Source organism: Emydura macquarii, unplaced genomic scaffold, assembly GCF_026122565.2.
Source record: "Emydura macquarii macquarii isolate MOO-44397 ecotype Brisbane River unplaced genomic scaffold, CSIRO-AGI_Emac_v2 contig_374, whole genome shotgun sequence".
Lineage (NCBI taxonomy): Eukaryota > Metazoa > Chordata > Testudines > Chelidae > Emydura > Emydura macquarii.
Genome location: NW_027130511.1, coordinates 7,964,446 through 7,981,551, shown reverse-complemented (window position 1 = coordinate 7,981,551; position 17,106 = coordinate 7,964,446). Strand labels below are relative to the sequence as shown.

Below are 17,106 nucleotides of genomic sequence, written 5' to 3'. Positions count from 1 at the left end.
TACTGAGCCTCACAACTGAAGTGACTGGGAGCTGCAGAGATCAGCCAGCACCCTCTCAAAACCGGCATCTTAGCAACTGTGGGAGCCCAGCCATGGGGCAGGGAAGGCAGCTAGTCCACCCCCCACCCTCTGTGGGGCCTACCCTCTCACCACATAAGGCCACTCACCGACACAGGCCATGTGGGTCATGTCCAGCTGGAAGCCGTCAAAACAGTCGCAGGTGTAGCCCTCCCGCACCCGCACGCAGCGCCCGTTGTCACAGCCGTTCAGAATGCCACACTCCTCGGCCTGGAGTCCCTCAAAGCTGTCGACATGTCCTGGGGGTACAGAGGGGCCATCAGCCTGCGGGCAACACGATTCTGGCAGGGGCTATCTGCCCACCGGGGAACACCAGACCATCGGCCCGGCAGGTGGGTGACATAGAGGGGCCATCAGGCAGAAGATAAGAAGGATATTGGTCTGGAGGACTCAGATGGGGTCCCGTTCAGGCTGGCTTTAGGAGAAGGGCGGAGGTACTTTCTGGGCACAGCCTGAACCTAGAGGACACGGCCGGGACACCTCCTGGTCTTCTGCAGTACTCACCCATTTGGCTGGGCAGGTAGCGGGGTTGGGATTGCACTGGATGGAGCTGAGGAGTGCGTAGGAACGTGCTGCCACCAAACTCGCTGCTCGGTTCTCTCTGGGGAGAGCTGGCATCAGGGGCTCCGTACTCAGGACCCAGGTAATTGTAATAGGGCCCTACGTCTGGGCTATAGAGTCCGTAATGAGGGTCTTCTAGGCCTGGTCCATACTCGTATCCAGGCCTTTCTCGGAGTCCAGCGTCCCTCTCAGCCTCTCCCCTGGCCACGTTACACAGGTGAGCAAAGTCCTCTGAGGGTGGAGAGAGAGAGAGAAGGGGCAGCCTAGCATCATGGCACAAAGGAGGACAGGCCCCTGACTGACGAGGGATGGGCCAACTGTGGGGGAGGGGGTCCAGGCTGGACAGAGTAAGGCTATGCAAGGGCCAGGCAGAGCCAAGGCACCTGGAAATAATGGGGAAAGGCTCTGAAGCCGTACTTCTGGAGTTTGCCAGAGGGAAAATACTTTCCTGTGTCCAGCTCTTGCAGGAGGAGGCTTCGCCCTTGGATCTCAGGGCTCCTTCTGGGATTTGCAAGGTACGTGGAACCCACATTCCAAGCCATGACCAAGGGCTTGGATACCTTCCACAAAGACCCCTGGGCTGGGACTGTGTCAGGTCTTACCAGCTAAACAGGATTTGGCCTTGTACGCTTGTGGAGGGGAGGAATCAGTACTAACCCCAGTGCCTCAGTGCAGTGCTAGGGGTGCTGTGCCACTAAGTGCCATCATTCAGATACCATCAAGCAAAGGATTCACATGCCACCTCAGCCAATGAACCTCATCCCTGAGCCAGAAGGAATTCCCCTAGGAGGGTCAGGAGAATTCATTCCCTATGGCCCATTCAATCCTTGGCTGCTAATAAGGGAGCCATTTGATGAACATGGAGATCTGCCAACTGGGAACTGCTGGGAGAGCCCTCACTCCACTCATCCACAGGCCACACTGGCCTTTCACTCACTGCTGCCCATTGCTGGGTCTGACTAGCAGGAGCCTAGAGGCCAAAGACTCCATAGTCACTGAGCCAGCCAGTCCCCTCACCATTCCTGTGGCTGTGCATTCTCACCAGAGGCCCTGTGGGGGCAGAGGGCACAGTCCTGGCTCCAGGCCTCGCCATAGCGACAGCAGCACTCAGTGTACGTGGTCCGTCGTCCCTGCAGCGGCTGGTTGCAGATGTAATTGGAGACTCGCTGCCAACAGATGTCCAGGTGGATTTCATGTTCCTCCAGGTCTTCTGTTGGTGAGATGGACAAAGGATGCCATGGGGTGTTTCCTGGGATCCCCTAGGAAAGCACCATGCCCAGTGTCCTACTCCCAGACTGTGCCCTGCACTCACATCCCATGCATGGAACTTCAGATCCACCCAGCACACTGCCCTTCTGACAACATGCCTCATGTACAGCGGCCCCAGGTCCTGCACAGACTCCTGCATGCAACATTCCCCTTTAAGTCTGGCACTGTACCCCATAGCCCCTGCTCCCAGGTGTGCAGCACCACCTTGCCTATGGGCTACTCACCCACCCTGCACCTTATGTCAGTGCTTCCCACTCAGAGGAGGCATGCATGGAAGTTCTGGGGCATGGCCTGCACTGCAGGCCCACGGCAGGATGGTGCAGCTCATGCCCCTCCAAGCCCATCTCCCCTGAGGCCCTGCAGCAGCACCCTGCTGGCTGGCCGGCCCCACTCACCTGCCCTGTTGGAGACATTGATGCAGCGATTGCGGGTCACGTCCAGCATGAGGGGGAGGCTGCAGAAGCAGTGGAAGGAGCCAGCCGTGTTCAGGCACTCACCATTCATGCAGGACATTTCGTTCTCACATTCGTCTTGATCTGCAGCCACAGGAAGACAGAAACACCCTTACATTGGCAAACCGAGGGCACCACCCCAAGCCCTGTCCCAGGGACTGCCTCTGCCACCTCCTCCCACCACACTGCCTCAGAGCCCCCAGGAAGAAACTCTGCCAACCCCTCCCCATACGAGGGCAGAGAGGACACTGATCCATAATAAAGGTGCAGGCGCTGCCAAGCTCACATAGCAAGGGCACCAGCACTGCCACCACCCACGCGGCAAGGGCACTGGTGCCACATAAGGACAGAATGGGCCCTGCCTCCCCCAGTGAGGAGCACAGAGACCCAGACAGAGGGAGGGAGGACCGCCCAGATGGGAAGGGAAGGGCCATCTCACCCACACACTCGAGCCGGCTGGAGTCGTAGAGATAACCAGAGCGGCAGAAGCACTTGTACCCTGGCACGGAGTTCACACAATGCCCGTTCCGACAGATCTCGGAGCCAAACATCTCACACTCGTCTGCATCTGCCAAGAGGGAGCAGAGGAGGCTGCATCAGTTACAGAGGCCATGTGTCGGGGGCCAGCAGCAGGAAGGGAACCTACCCCTTCCATCCCAGGGGTCGGCATGAGCCCAGGCTGGGGAAAACCAGCCCAGCAGCTAGGGTCTGACCTTGGGCAGAGGGGGAATCACCTGTGGGTAGAACAGGGGCAGGGACTCACCCACAGACAGAGTGGTGATGGGGGAAGTCATGAGCACAGGGCTCACCACGGACACTGTACATGCAATTCCCCAAGTTGAGCACACAAACTAGTTGCACTATTATTTTTCTAACTGGTTTGAAAACCCAGCCCCCGGGGCTAAAGGGCCAGAGCCTGAGCCAAGTCTACATTCCAAACCTCAGAAGCTTGGAATCCGGCTCCACAACCAGGAGGAGAAAGAGCTAAATCTTTACAGACTGTAACTCTGGTTTATAAACACGCATGGAAACAGCTGCATGGTTTCTGCTGAAACGACCCAAAAAGCTTTGCCTCTTGGCTGGAATATCAGCCCAGAAAGAATTAATTTGCCAGAGTTACGCACAACTGGAAGTGGGGGCTTTTCGGCTGTAATGCTAGGAGTCACTCACCCTCCTGCTGTACTGAACAGTCAAAAAAGCCCTGTCTGTCCATACGCCTCAGAACCTCCCACCACCGACTCTGCAGGGTGTAGGGCCAGAGAGCCACCCCAAAGGTATCTTGGTGAGTTACTTCTCAGTGCAATGCTGTAGAGGAGCACACTCACTGCTAGATCACCTCCTCCTGGCTAAGAGTGGCATAGCAAGCTCCTTCGCCATCTGGCACCCCCTGCTGACAGCTGTTCTGGCCCTGGGCTTGTTTCTCTTCCTGTAACTTGGCCCTCCAGCCAGGTAATGATTTCAGTCCATCCCTTCCTGGGCAACAAAATTTCACAAAGAAGCAGCCCAGGAGTTTCATTTGTAGTGTAAATGGCATTTCTCGAGAGGCTATCTGTAGCACACCTGTAGGTATTGTAATGAATGCACTACACATAATTTGTAGTGCCTGGACTTGTATGAATTCTAATGTTTCAGGTTTTGATTTTGATGTTGAAAAGCTTGGCAGCCATAGTCAATAACTGTTCTGATTAAGGCTCTGTATACCATCAGGAGTGTTTCTTTATCTGTCCCCTAATTAGTCCCAGCAAGACTTTTAGGTGGATTAATCCTTCCTTTAATACAGTTTATAAAATCTTTCCAAAGTAATTTAGTATCAAATTAAGAATTTGAACCTTTTAATTCTATGTATTTGTTGCTCATACAGATACAGTTTATGTTCCTTTGTAACTTTCCTTTTTGTAAAGATCAATCCTTTAGCTTCAGCAATGGAAAACATGTAACCCCATGCATTTCCCCAGTCAGAGGTCTCTCATAACGCTTTGCTGAGTCTGTTTTCTGTCACCTCAATATTCCTACTTCTAACCCACTGAGCACAATCAACTGTAAATATAGAGTGACACCTACCTCAGCCCTTATTTGTTTTGGGAGATCATTTACCATAATATTAAATAAGGTTGGTCTGATAACACTTCCCTGTAGTGTATCATTTTTAGTATGGTATATATTCTACATAAAACGTTTCCAACTCTGACCTGCATGGTCCTTTTACTCAAAAATTGTCTAATCCACCCTTACACTCTTCCCCTTATCCCTAGTGCACCTACTTGAACAACAGCCATCCCTCCTTAGCCAGTCATGCAATTTTTCAATATCTAGAAAGACAGCTATCATAAAATTCTTGTCCCTTCAGACTTTTTTGTATTTCAGTTCCTAATTTAACAATGAGATCAATGGTGCATTTTCCTCTCCTAAAACCACTTTGCACCTTACCTATAATGTTTTCCACATAGGCAACCAGACTTTTATTCACCAGTCTTTCCATAATTTTATCCAGACAGGACGTAACTGCAATTGGTCTACAGACATCCACTTTTGTGAATAGTTTGCCTGGTTTCCATATCAGAATTACTATTCATGTTTCCATCCTATCAGTGTAACTCCTTTTTCCCATATAGTGTTATACAATTCCAAGAGAACCCTCAATCTGCTATCAGAGAGATTTAAATAGTATGTTAGCTATATTATCTTTACCTGGGGATGTATTCTTGCTCATATCAATAGCTTTCTCAAGTGCCCATACAAAACCATTAATTCAGTATAATATCTTCATGTTTACCCCAACTATGTAATAGATCATGGCTCTCTTCAATGAGCGGTCTTTTAATCTGGTGGAAAACTTCACTTTGATTTTAATCATTACTCATCCCTTGGAAAGTTTCTGCCAAAACTTTTGCTTTCTCCTTATCAGAACTTCTAACTATGTTGTCAGTAAGACCTGGGATGTGGCTACTCAGTCTGAATTCCATTCATTCTTCTAATTTGCCTGTATATATCTGATGTCTTGGTATATTTATTTATACACCCACAGTCCTTCCTCCAACTCTCTTTCTTTGACTTTTTTTTAAAATTCCTTGCGCTATTGCCTTACTTATTTTATACTTCATTAGATCTTCACTAGTCATTGTGTTTTTCACTGTTTTATAGGCTTTGTGCCTTTCTTTACCTGCCATTTTGCACTCCTCATTCTACTATGGAAATGTGTTTTTAGTTTGGGGGTACTTCAATATCCTAGGTCTGGCTACAGTAGGTGCTGCTATCAATTCCTTTATTACAGTATCATTGAAATTCTCTATGCCATCACTCACACAATGATTATTCACAAATTCAGTACATTTACCGTATATGTAAATATATATATGTATACATATATATGGCTTGGTCCTGAATATCTGATACCTAGCATGTTACTTTCTCAGGTAGAGCCCCTCCCTTAAATGTAATCAGTACAGTAGTTGATGGTTTGCTTTCTCCACCTGCTTTACTAATTAGTTGCTTATTTTATCTTCTCCTGTTCTTTTGGCCATCTCATCACTGCTCAGCTCTAATAGTACTCCATGCATTACCCCCTTAATTTCAGTCAAATACTTTGATAGCTAGCAAACTATTTTAGCTTTCCTTAGCATTTTAGCTTTTATATCAGCTTGTTCTTTGCTTTTACATTTAACTTTTAGATCCCCCACCCCCATCTCACAACTTCTTCGCTCTTGCAATATCCCCTATGCTTTTGTTAATCCAGTCAGCTATCTTCACAGGGTTAACATCATCTACTCCTGTTCTTTAACTGGTGATCTTGCAATCGTAACATTTTGGTTTATTTCCTTCCTGAGCTTTTCTTTTTTGTTGATATCATCATCTGATTCTACTTCCACTCTTCTTCCCCCCTTATGTTGTATCCATCCACACACTCACCCCCCCCCCCCCCCCGACTCTTTTTCAGTTTCCAATGTGACTTCATTTGGGAGTCAGAAAAATCTCCCTCTCCCTAACCCCCTACCCCCCCCCCCAGCCCTCTTCTGCACCAGATTTCCTACCTTTATAGCAACCACCTACCACTTCTCCCAGCTGGGGCTAATCTTTAATTAAGCCTGGCCTACCTTCTAGGTGCAGCCAGGTTGCATAACTGGCCTTTCAGGCCCACACGAATCCGTTCAGAGCTTGTGTGGGGTACACCCTGATGCAGATGACCATTCTAGTAGCCCAGCCCTTGGCAGAGAGGAGAGAAGAAAAGATGCTGGTACCTGTGTATGATGTCTGTCCAAACAGCAGAGTCCCTTCCACAGGGATATAGCCCTTCCCACTGGGGCAGATTTCGCTGTATTCCACTGGCAGACAGGAAGGGGGCAGGGAGGGAAAAAACCAGGAATGCGTATTAGGATTAGGTTGGGACACAGTGAGCATGCTATTTGTTCTGATTCACATGAGGAGAGGGAGTGGTGGGGTTGGTGCCCTACCTGTGCCCAGGACAGGGCAGGGATGGGTCTCACAGTTGTCCCCCCAAGCTGCCCCGTTGGTGCAGCAGCACTCCTCCTTGGTGGTGTTTTTGGCCAGGACGCTGTCACACAGCTGGACATCGCTGATATGATAGTAACACTCCTTCCGCTCCGAGCCAGTGGGACGTGGTGCTATGGGCCTCTCAGGGTCACCTGGGAGACAACAGAACACAGATGTGCAAGGGAAGGTCTCGACGATGGGCTGGGCTCCCACCCTGAGCTCTGGAGTCCTAGGGAAGGTCACCCCACGTCCAGAATCTCCCTTGATGAAAACAGGGTTGGCCACGTGGCCTCCCTAGTACGATTCCTCAGCCTTCAGAACAGATCCCCACTGGCGAGATCTCACCCACTCATGCCCAGCGCTGCCCCCTTAGCACCCAGCTCCAGCCCTAGTGAGATCTCACCCATGCCAGCTCGCGGCCGGCACTCTCCTGCCTCCGTGTCGTACTCCTCATGGTCACTGAGGCACAGGCACAGGAACGACCCCTCCACGTTCTCACAGAGCGCAGTCCCACACACGGCTAGCATCAGCTCACACTCATTCACATCTGCAACAGAAGGCAAAGGCAATGGCTGGAGGGCTCCTGCTGTGGGGCCGTGCCTACACCTGAGCCCTCGGAGTTGCGGCTGTTCTTCACCCCGGAGGGGCTGAGTGTCCGTGTGTGTGTGGTGGGAGGGAATGAGCCCGTGGATGGTCTGCACAGTCTTGAACACCAAGAGGACTCCCGATCCATGAAATGGATTCAACTTAAGGAAGAGCGGGGAGCCCCTTCACCAGGAGCATTTAAAACCACAGCTGGACACAGCGCGGGGAACAGATCACATCCTGGCCCCCGGGAATAGACTAGGTGGGATCTGACAGGGCATTTCCTCCTCCAGCTGCTGGGATTGAGGCACATTCAGCTGTAAACACCCAATAACCTACCCCTCCACCATTCACCTGCAGCCCCTTCCCCAGTAGAACGTGTTGGCCTCATCCATTTTCCATTGCCCAAGTGACCTTCTCTGACCTCTAGGGTCCCCTACGTCCATCTGCTCGGAAAAGGGCCTCATGTCTTGGAGATTCACCTGATGACCACTTGCCTTTCACTCTGGCCCCTGCTCCTAGCCCCGCCCACCCTGTACACACCTTTCACTACTAGGGATCCTGAGGGAGCAACAGGGAGAGGATTTTTCCCATCCCCCACTCCTACTGGGAAGAGACGTCCCCACTGGGATGTGGACAGACTGATCCATGCAGCACAAAGGGGGCAGGGATCCATGCGCTGGAGAGTCAGGCAGGGGCACAGAGGCAGCGTGAAGGCGTCGGGCCAGAAGCACTGAGTGACTCTTACCGACGCAATCCTGGTCTGGGGGCAAATTCTCATAGCCATTGTCGCAGAGGCAGTGAAATGAGCCGTCTGTGTTGTAACAGAAGGCGTGGCTCCCGCACAGCGTCTCGTTGGCACATTCGTCTATGTCTGCAGGAAAGAGGAGGACCATGTCAATGCAGAACCTACCTTCCCCATGCCACATCCATCACACTCCCAGAGCCTCTCTCAGGGGCAGGCAATATCCGGAGCGAAAGCTCTCAACACCTGCTGCTGTATGATCACAGGGCCAGACCTGCCCAGCTTACCTCCCTAATTTGCAAAAAGGAAGGGGAACAATGTAGCATGAGGAAAGAGCCACCATAAGGGCAACCTCCAATACAATTAATGCTCCAACTGGGTAGAGATGGGGACGAAAAGGTTTACAGGGGATATGGGCAGGGATGGAAATAGGAGAATTAGGGGGATAGGAGATATAGATGGACATAGGGAGGTATATGGGACGAATATGGGAAAGTATAGGAGACAGGGGAGTGCAAATGGGCATGGGGCCATGGGTAGGTATAGAGGAATATGGAGGTTATAGACAAGTACAGGGGAGTATGGGTTGATACAGGATAGAATAAGCCAAATATGAGGTGTTATGGGCTGGTATATAGGGGACTATGGGAGAGTGTGGGAGCATGGGGCAGAAGCATGAACAGAGATAGGGACGTGCCCTCTTGCTCCTGACCTCCTTGCTGATCAGTGGCAGAGTTGCACGTTTTCTCCTTCCTCAGTTTCACACACTGAGCCATGGAGAGCTCTGCCTGCAGCTGCACAGAGCTGGCTCCCCTCAAACACGTACTCCACAAGCACCCAAAATGCTGGCTTTATCAGGCACAATTGAGACTTGCTGGGACCCCTCACCTGCCCATAAGTACAGCTGCAGACAGCTGGGGTGCCCTAAAGCTGGGAGGAGTCAGGATTGCTGTGGCTGGTTCGCCTGGCAGAGGATACGACCTTGCAGGAGAAGGGGGAGGACCCTTGCAGGCTGAATATTGCACCTCAGTTCCCCACCCACTGTTGCATGGAGGGTGAGTTTTCCTCACCGTGACCGTGGCCGTGGCCGGAGAAGCTGCATATCTGCAGCTTGGTGCTGTCAGGACGTTATGATGCTGAAGCTTATCTCAAATGGCTCTAACCCAGAGTTTGGGAAGTTCTTTAACACCACAATAATCCCTTTGTGGTATCACCTTTCGATGCTGCCCTGGGCTGGGAGCCCTAAATCCCACCCCGGGGCTTGTGGGGGGGAAGGGGGAGATCTCCATGCACTGACCCCAGAACTGAGCTACCAGCCTCTATCAGAGCACAGCTCATCCACTGCCCAGCAGTTCCAGGGAGGGAGGAAGACAGTCAGGCACAGCCAGTAACCCCAGCAGGCAGGCTGGGAGGCTCTGGTGCTGCAATACAATCCCAGCCCCGGAACGTGCTGTAACCTCCTCAGGATTCTCCCTGAGAGGAAAAGCTGCACAATGCAGCGTCTGTTACTAAATGCCAAGAAAAGAGAAGTCCAGACACAAACAGCCAGCACAGGCAGGAAAACAAGCACTCAGCATTATCTATGTCAATGCTGGCCAGGCACTTCCTCCTCCCCATCGCCAATGAGGGACACAGCCACAGGCACCTCCCTGCTTCGGGCTTGGGCAGCAAGCTGTACCCTCAGGGTACCGATGGAGCCAGCCAGCCCCTTCGAGAGCGAGAGCACTCAGCATGCAACGGTACTCACCAATGCAGTCCCCCAGCGGGGTCTGGTGGAAGCCCGGCTGGCACCCCATAATGCAGCGGTATGAACCAAGGGTGTTCTGGCACCTCCATGTGCCACACACAGCATCCCCAAAATCTGCACACTCGTCCACATCTGTCACTCAGTGACAACGGAAGGAGAAGGGCAAAGAGATGGGACAGTCAACTGGGAACCCTGCAACCCCACTGGAAAGCCTTGGTGCGACCAGACCCCACCCCACCAAGGGCCTGTGGCAACCGTACCCACAAACCCACTAATGATCCTGGTACTAGGCCCCGCCCACAAACCCACTGTGGGCCGTGAGCCCTCTGTCACAGCACAGCTCATAGGGGGATGAATGAAGGGCAGAGGCCTCATGGCTCTGGAGCAGGAGTGAAGGGACGAGTGTGCCTAGTACTTGAAGTAGAGGCATCCCCGCTGTGTGGGGAAGGAGACCCTCATACATACCCCAGTGATCTGGGGAGGAGCACTGAGTCCCCACAGAGACCAGCACTTACCTACACAGTCATCAGTCTCCTGCGAGTGCCTGAAGCCATTTTGACACAAACATCTGTAGGAGCCTTCTGTATTGAAACACTGGCCTTGCAAACACCGGGATTTGTCCACACATTCATCCACGTCTGGAAGGGATGAAACCATGAGGATCAGCACAGAGGCTGTGTGCAATGGGCGTGCACTGGTCCCTACTCAACAAATGCTATCCACAGTGGGCAGGGGCCAAGGCAGAGGAGACAAGGGAGCACAGCCAGTGAAAGAAGAGAGCATGGTCAGGTGCAGGGGAGAGCCCAGGGGCACAGCTGGGCAGAGGAGAGCCCAGGGGAATGTCCCAGGGGCACAGTCAGGGGCAGAGGGAGAGCCCAGAGGGACAGCCAGGAGAGAGCCAGAGGGCACAGTAAGGGTCCCAGGCACACTTAGCTGCTGCCATCTCTCCCAGTCCCTCACCTTGGCAGCTGACTCCCCCAGCTGCATTTGAGAAGCCAGGAGCACAAATGCAGAAATAGGATCCGTGGCTGTTCAGACACTCGCCATTGGGGCCGCAGATCTCGCTGCTCAGGCACTCGTTCATGTCTGCAGGGGAAACAGGCCAAACAATCAGCTGAGGGCAGGAGCCCCCACACCCCACCATCATCTGCACAGGCCAGGCCCCAAAGAGGGTTGGGGCCCCATCCAGCGCTGTCATCACAGGCACGGGGGTGTGTCGGCGGTGACCTCGAGTTTGGTTAACACTCTGGAGCAGCGCTCCACAGGCTGGTTGTACCAAGCTGCACTGCAATATCTCCTGCATCGGTAGAAATGGGAATTCCCAGCAGATGCCTCAGACTCCATGGCAGGGTCCAAAGGGGAGCGGAATGGGCAGGCCCTGGCGGGGCTCATACCTTTACACACCGTGCCGTTGAGTAGCTCAAATCCAGGGCGGCAATGGCACACGTAGGAGCCTGGTGTGTTCAGGCACTCTCCTCCGAGGCAGCTAACGGTCGGGTCTTCACACTCATCAATATCTGCCCGGGCAGAGAGGCACAGAATTAAGAGTCAGGGACAGCATAGGTGCATGATGAGCAGCTGCCACAAAAAATCAGGCCGAGGGCAGCAGCTGTTCAGGCCTCTGACAGCCGCCAGCAGGTTAGTGTTCAGGACCTTCCTGCCTGCTGAGTGCAGAGCCCCTGGCTGTCAGCCTGCAGTGCCACCCTGGGGCTGCCTACACAGAGGGATCCTGTCAGGGGTGCTGAGGGGAGAGGCTCTTGAATGCTGCGATTAGAGGAATTACAGCAGCCCCTTTTCCAACACTCCCTCAGACTCTGGTGCCTTTTTACCCAGGGATCCCAGATCTGAGCTAGTTCTGCCTTGGCAAACCAGGACCAACCAAGGTGGTTTTGCTAAACCAAACCCAAGCCCTAGACTCCTAGGCCTGTCCCCAATTTAGCTCAGTACCAGGCACCTGAGTGCCACAAACTGAAGGGAAACCAGAGAAGAGCCATGATAAAGGCCATGCAAACTGCAGGAGAATGTATGTCAGTAAAGTACCACAACTCCCACAAACACCCCATCTGAGCCCATTCTCCTAGCTATCTACGCCTCCCACCAGGCCCTTCCCTGACAGGCACGCCTCATTCTCTCCCAGCTGTGGAAACCCGTCACCCTCCTCCTCCCTTAAACTCTCCTGGCCCTCCCCCAGTGGTCATCAATGCTCTAAGGGTTCCACTAATAACAAAAGATTGAAGGAACTAAATCTGTTCCTTTAGGCTAAGAGAGGGCTGGGGGACAGGCCAACAACCTGCCATTACCTGAAGGCTGTAAGCCCTAAGGAGGAAGGAGAACTCTTTGCGATGATGGTACAGGGTGCGTAAGGAGGAGGGATGGGAGGACACTAAGGGAAATGGGCTTCCATCTCCCAGCATGGCCATGTCCACTACAGAGAGCCAGATGTAAGCTCAGCCTCCCCTGGCCCTGTCCCCCTGGACTGTCTCAGTCACCTGCCTCTTTCGGAACACGATCCAGCTAACGCATGCTGGGGCCAAGGGCAGGAGGCAGCTCTCCACACTCCCTCAGGGCAGCAAGAGCTCCTCACTCCCACCTTTCCACTGGTCAAATCCAGAGGAGGCACGAAGCTCCGGGCCCTCAGAGGGAAATGCCATTGTTTCTGGTACATTTTCAGTCCCCCCAGCCTTCTAAGCAGGGCCCAGTGTCCTCCTGAATGCAGCTTTTCCAACTGCGAGAATGCACACGAGTCTAAGGGAAGGACTTGATTCCCATCAGTACCAACCTGTGGGCTGCAGAGGGCACCAGCAACATTCCCCACCTCTCTTGCTCTGCCTGTTCCATCACAGAAGCTAGAAATGGAAATATTGAGCCTGGAAGCTCCCCATGGCAGAGCAGGGACCTTGCCTCTGCTAAGTGCCAAGCATGCAGGGTATATAACAGGACAACATTCATTTATGCCTTGGGGCAGGATTATTCCTACCACACTCAGGTCTAAAACATTCCTAGCTTCCACCAGTTCCCTGGGAGACAATCCATGGCCTAATTAATTTATTGTCAGGTGTCACAAACCCCTAATCGTTCTTCAGATACAAAACCCAAAATCTAGAACCATGGCACAGTCTCTCCAGGGGTCAGCCTGACCTGCAAAGCACCAAACACTGCTAAGGTTCCTTCGATGCTTCCCCCCCAGCTGCTCTAGAAACAAGCACAGGGAAGTGACATGCTAGGAAAGACCCATCTAAGAAGGGAGACACATGACTAGCCCTCAAACAGAATGAAATGTGCAATCCTTCCATCCTATCAGGAGCAAGGAAACATTACCTCATTTTCCTGTGTGTGTCTCAGACCCAGCTGCAATCTAGAGGAAGAAGAAAAGTGGCCAAGACGCCTTCTCCCTCCCTAGGAGGAACCACCAGACACAGTGTGCCTCTGCCCATGAGTGTTACCCCAAGCAAACAGCAGGGAAGACCCCGTTAGTGGGTTTATTTATCACTTGTGCAAGTGGTTCCCAGGTGCTCCCCTGCCCAGCCACAAGAGACGCTATAGTTCTCTCTCGTTAGCTTTTCATGTCATGCTCATCACCGGGGTCTTTATCTAGCACCTTGAACTACATCTGCTTTCTGACCACGGATCCACCTTCAAAGGGCCCTTCTCCACCATTCCAGCCATCTGAACAGCTTCACATAACAAGCAACAACAATGAAAACCGGCCACAAAAATGTTTCCTTCTTTGCCCTCAAATGTGGAATTTCTAACCAAAATTATCCCTGCTGAGGGCCCATGACAGGCACTGGGCCAGCGACAGATTTAAGGTCCAATATCTCAGGTCTGAAAGGTGACCCTGATACCAGCAGAAAGGTGCTGGGGGAGGGTATCCCCAGTGGAATGCAGCACACGATTATGGCCATAGCAGGCTGCAGGGTATCAGGCATGAGGAGATACAGAAATGCTATTTTAGGTCTTTTTTAGGGGGGCCTAAAACATATTAGTTCTAGTTTTTCTTCTCCACGGAGGCGCGTACAGCTGGGTTAATGGGATAGGCTTTACAGGGGAGACATGACAAATGACCAACTAATATCCATAAACTCTCTCAGTCACACTCCTAAGGCAGTCTTCCTGCAGAACACGTGGCTGATCCAGAACCGCTGCTGGCACAGCTACGTAGAAAGGACTGCCTGGCAGGAGTCTCTGCAGACCTCACCTGTTGCTCTGCCACTCCTGGGTAACACAGCAACATAAACTCAAGCCAAGAATAGTTCTACACCACAATTTCATGTACCTTCAACAGAGCACAGCCTTGCAGCTATGCTTTTTTTTTTTTTCTCCTTCTTCAAAAAACACCCCCAAAACACACACACACACAAGTTAGGACAGGGCCTAGGGAACAGAACAAATAACAACAGGTTTAGCAGTTACCAGGGAAGACTCGAGTTCTTTTCCACGAGCTCTGCCAGACAGATCTCAGTATCGGGGAATTTCTGCTGAGGCTCAGCCTTCGCTTTCCCTTCCCCAATTTCATCCCAGTCATCCTGGCTATTATTATTGGTGCCCAGGATGCTGCCAACACTGATCCACATGCTTAACGTTAAACACATGAGTAATCCTATCCCTATTTAGCAAAGTGATCTAAGGGCTAGTCTGCACCTAAAACTTAAGTCAATCTAGCTATGCTGCTCAGGGCGTCCTGTTGCCACTCAGCTACTACAGCAACAGACCCCTCTTCCCTGTTCTGCTGTAGCGCTTGAAGCGTAGATGTACCCTACGACAGCGAGCAGTCCTGGTGACTTCAATACGACCACTTGCATGCTTGAAATTAAGTCTGTGCCTTCATGACTTCATCACCCATTTGCCTGCTTTCTCTCCTTCACTGGCTTTCTCGTGTCTTTGTTAACCTTCTGCCTATTTTTATCTGTTGTTTTGGTTTTAACCCCCGCATCACCCTAGATAATTCCTCTCTGCCCTGGACTTTATACCCGGCAGACATTTATAAACTCTTCCCAGGTCCCCCAGTCTCCAGAGTTGAGGCTTAGCCAAACTAGCCAAGTTTTACTCACTTCATTCCTCCCTATAGCTCCCTGATCACTGTGGTTGGCTTTCTCTGAATAACCTCTGATTTGCCAATATCTTGCTGATAAAAAGGTGTCCACAACAAAATGCTCCAGAGCTGCACAAAGTAGAACTTATTCCACTTTGCCCAAGACACGACAGCTCTGTGCCTGCAGCCCCAAATGGGCCTTGCCTTGTTTGTTTCCAGGTTGCATCAGAAATTCCTAATTTGCTGACCCGTATCTTTCTCAGCCATTCCGGATTCCAAAGCTTCTCCCTCCCACCGACTAGCTGGGCTTGGGGTTGTTTTCTCCAGACATATTAGCCACGTTGTTCTAAACAGAATCCCATTCTGCTATTCCCTGCCTGGCCTTCTGCTCACTCTAGGCCTCTTTGTGTTGCTCTGTCCTCACTGGGGCTTGCAGCTCTTCCTAAATTTGTATTATCTGAGGATCTCATAAATGAGCTGTGTACCTGCTACCCCTTCCCAGATAGGATCATTTCCCTTCGGATAGCCTTGCACATTGGGAGCATATCTTGTTGGAGGGGTGGGGGGCTAAGCTGACCTGAGGTGTAACCAGAGATGGCAATGCCCAGGGATCCACCCAACAGCTCCAGGGGCATGACCCAATCAGGAGCAGGACCCCTGCTTTCAAGTCTGACAGTACAGACACACATTGTTGCCCAACTTGCAGCCACAGCTCCCAGCAGAGGCAGAGAGCAGTCAGGGCGATTTACCTTCACAGGTGAGTCTGTTGGAGGAGAGCATGTAGCCAGCATCGCAGGTTCGGCAGGCAAAGGACCCATCAGTGTTGGTGCAGATTCCCAAGGGGCAGGCATTGGGTGAGCTGCACTCATTGATATCTGGGGAGAGCACAGACTGGAACTCCATCTGGGATGAAGGACAGGACTTGCCCACTCTGCCTCCTCCCCACCCCTGCTGCACCCGAGCCCTGCCCTGGGGAGGGCTGATTATGCCCTCCAGGTTTTCAGAGCCAGCTAGGGGATTAGCTCTGTGACTCAGCCCCTTTCTAAAGCAGCAGAGGTCCCTGTCTGAACACCTGTAGGCCTCAGGCTGTTGGGAGTGACCTTCCCCCGAGGCCCTCTCTAGCTCTTCACTGCTCTGCACAGCCCAAAAGCTAAACTGCCGAAGCAGGTTTCCCAGGCAGGACCTTTGCTCTCCAAGTGGGTCTCGCTGGGGTTCAGGGGCTGTTCCCCAGCAGCTCTCCCTGAGTGCAGGGAGCTCAACTGGAGCTGCTGCAGGAAGAGTGGCTCAGGCCAGGTCACCAGTGAGAAATGCAGACCCAGGGCCAGAGGGGCACTGATTACACCTGCAACCTGCAAATGCTGGGCCGCAAGCTGGCAGCTTTGCCTCAGATGGGCTGGGGGACGCCCAGTGACCCAAGTTCCGTGCATATTGTGAGATTTGGCAGCTACAGCTGGAGATCCAGCCCTGGACACCACCAATGACCTGGTCCTAACTGCAAGCACGTCCTCCCACGGAGTCCAGTCTCCCTGGCACCCACACATCTCACCAGTCCACAGGAGGTACCTTCACACACGCTGCCATCTCTGGACACGGCGTACCCAGCATTGCAGGCCACGCAGAAGAAGGAGCCCTCGGTGTTGACGCAGAGTCCCATGGGGCAGGCGCTGTGGGTCACACACTCGTCGATATCTAAATAAACCCACAAACCAGAGCGAGAGCTGGACAGGGAGGAGGGGCAGAGTCTGAGCGTAGGAGGGGGTGGAGCTTCCTCTCAGAGCCATGCGCTTTGAGGGGAACACATCAGTAATAGGGAAGGAGGTGGAGAGGGGTATCTCCACAGGATCTCAGGACCTAGCTACCCTGGTGCGGGCAGTGAGGTACAAGCAGCCGGGCCATGCACTCAGAATGCCCCAGGCTCAATGGAAACAATGCCAGACTGCACTGGGAGTTGGCCTGGGCCCAAGAGCATCTGGTAGAGGCGTGGATACCTTGGCAGCTCTTCTCATCTGCTGTCACCTCATAGCCGTGGTGGCATGAACACCTGAAGGAGCCAGCCAGGTTGACGCACAGTCCATGAGCACAGGTTCCCACGGTGAGGCACTCGTCGTCATCTGTGAGACACAGCAAAGGAAAGGGCACGTCGAGCCAG

At 52.5% G+C, this 17,106-nt stretch overlaps 1 protein-coding gene across 1 annotated transcript in view; it reads right to left on the bottom strand.

Moving 5' to 3' along the window:
• Positions 1-17,106, bottom strand: part of LTBP2 (latent transforming growth factor beta binding protein 2) — a 123,390-nt gene that overhangs the window by 1,803 nt on the left and 104,481 nt on the right. The window contains exons 19-34 of the mRNA XM_067533334.1: positions 16,946-17,068; positions 16,521-16,646; positions 15,707-15,832; positions 11,320-11,442; positions 10,886-11,011; positions 10,441-10,563; positions 9,926-10,057; positions 8,182-8,307; positions 7,252-7,395; positions 6,809-7,000; positions 6,596-6,679; positions 2,800-2,928; positions 2,304-2,444; positions 1,682-1,849; positions 583-870; positions 168-317 (exon numbers count right to left, since the gene is read on the bottom strand). Of these exons, the coding sequence (XP_067389435.1) occupies positions 168-317; positions 583-870; positions 1,682-1,849; positions 2,304-2,444; positions 2,800-2,928; positions 6,596-6,679; positions 6,809-7,000; positions 7,252-7,395; positions 8,182-8,307; positions 9,926-10,057; positions 10,441-10,563; positions 10,886-11,011; positions 11,320-11,442; positions 15,707-15,832; positions 16,521-16,646; positions 16,946-17,068 (2,301 nt within the window). The remainder of the gene's footprint in view (positions 1-167; positions 318-582; positions 871-1,681; positions 1,850-2,303; positions 2,445-2,799; positions 2,929-6,595; positions 6,680-6,808; positions 7,001-7,251; positions 7,396-8,181; positions 8,308-9,925; positions 10,058-10,440; positions 10,564-10,885; positions 11,012-11,319; positions 11,443-15,706; positions 15,833-16,520; positions 16,647-16,945; positions 17,069-17,106) is intronic.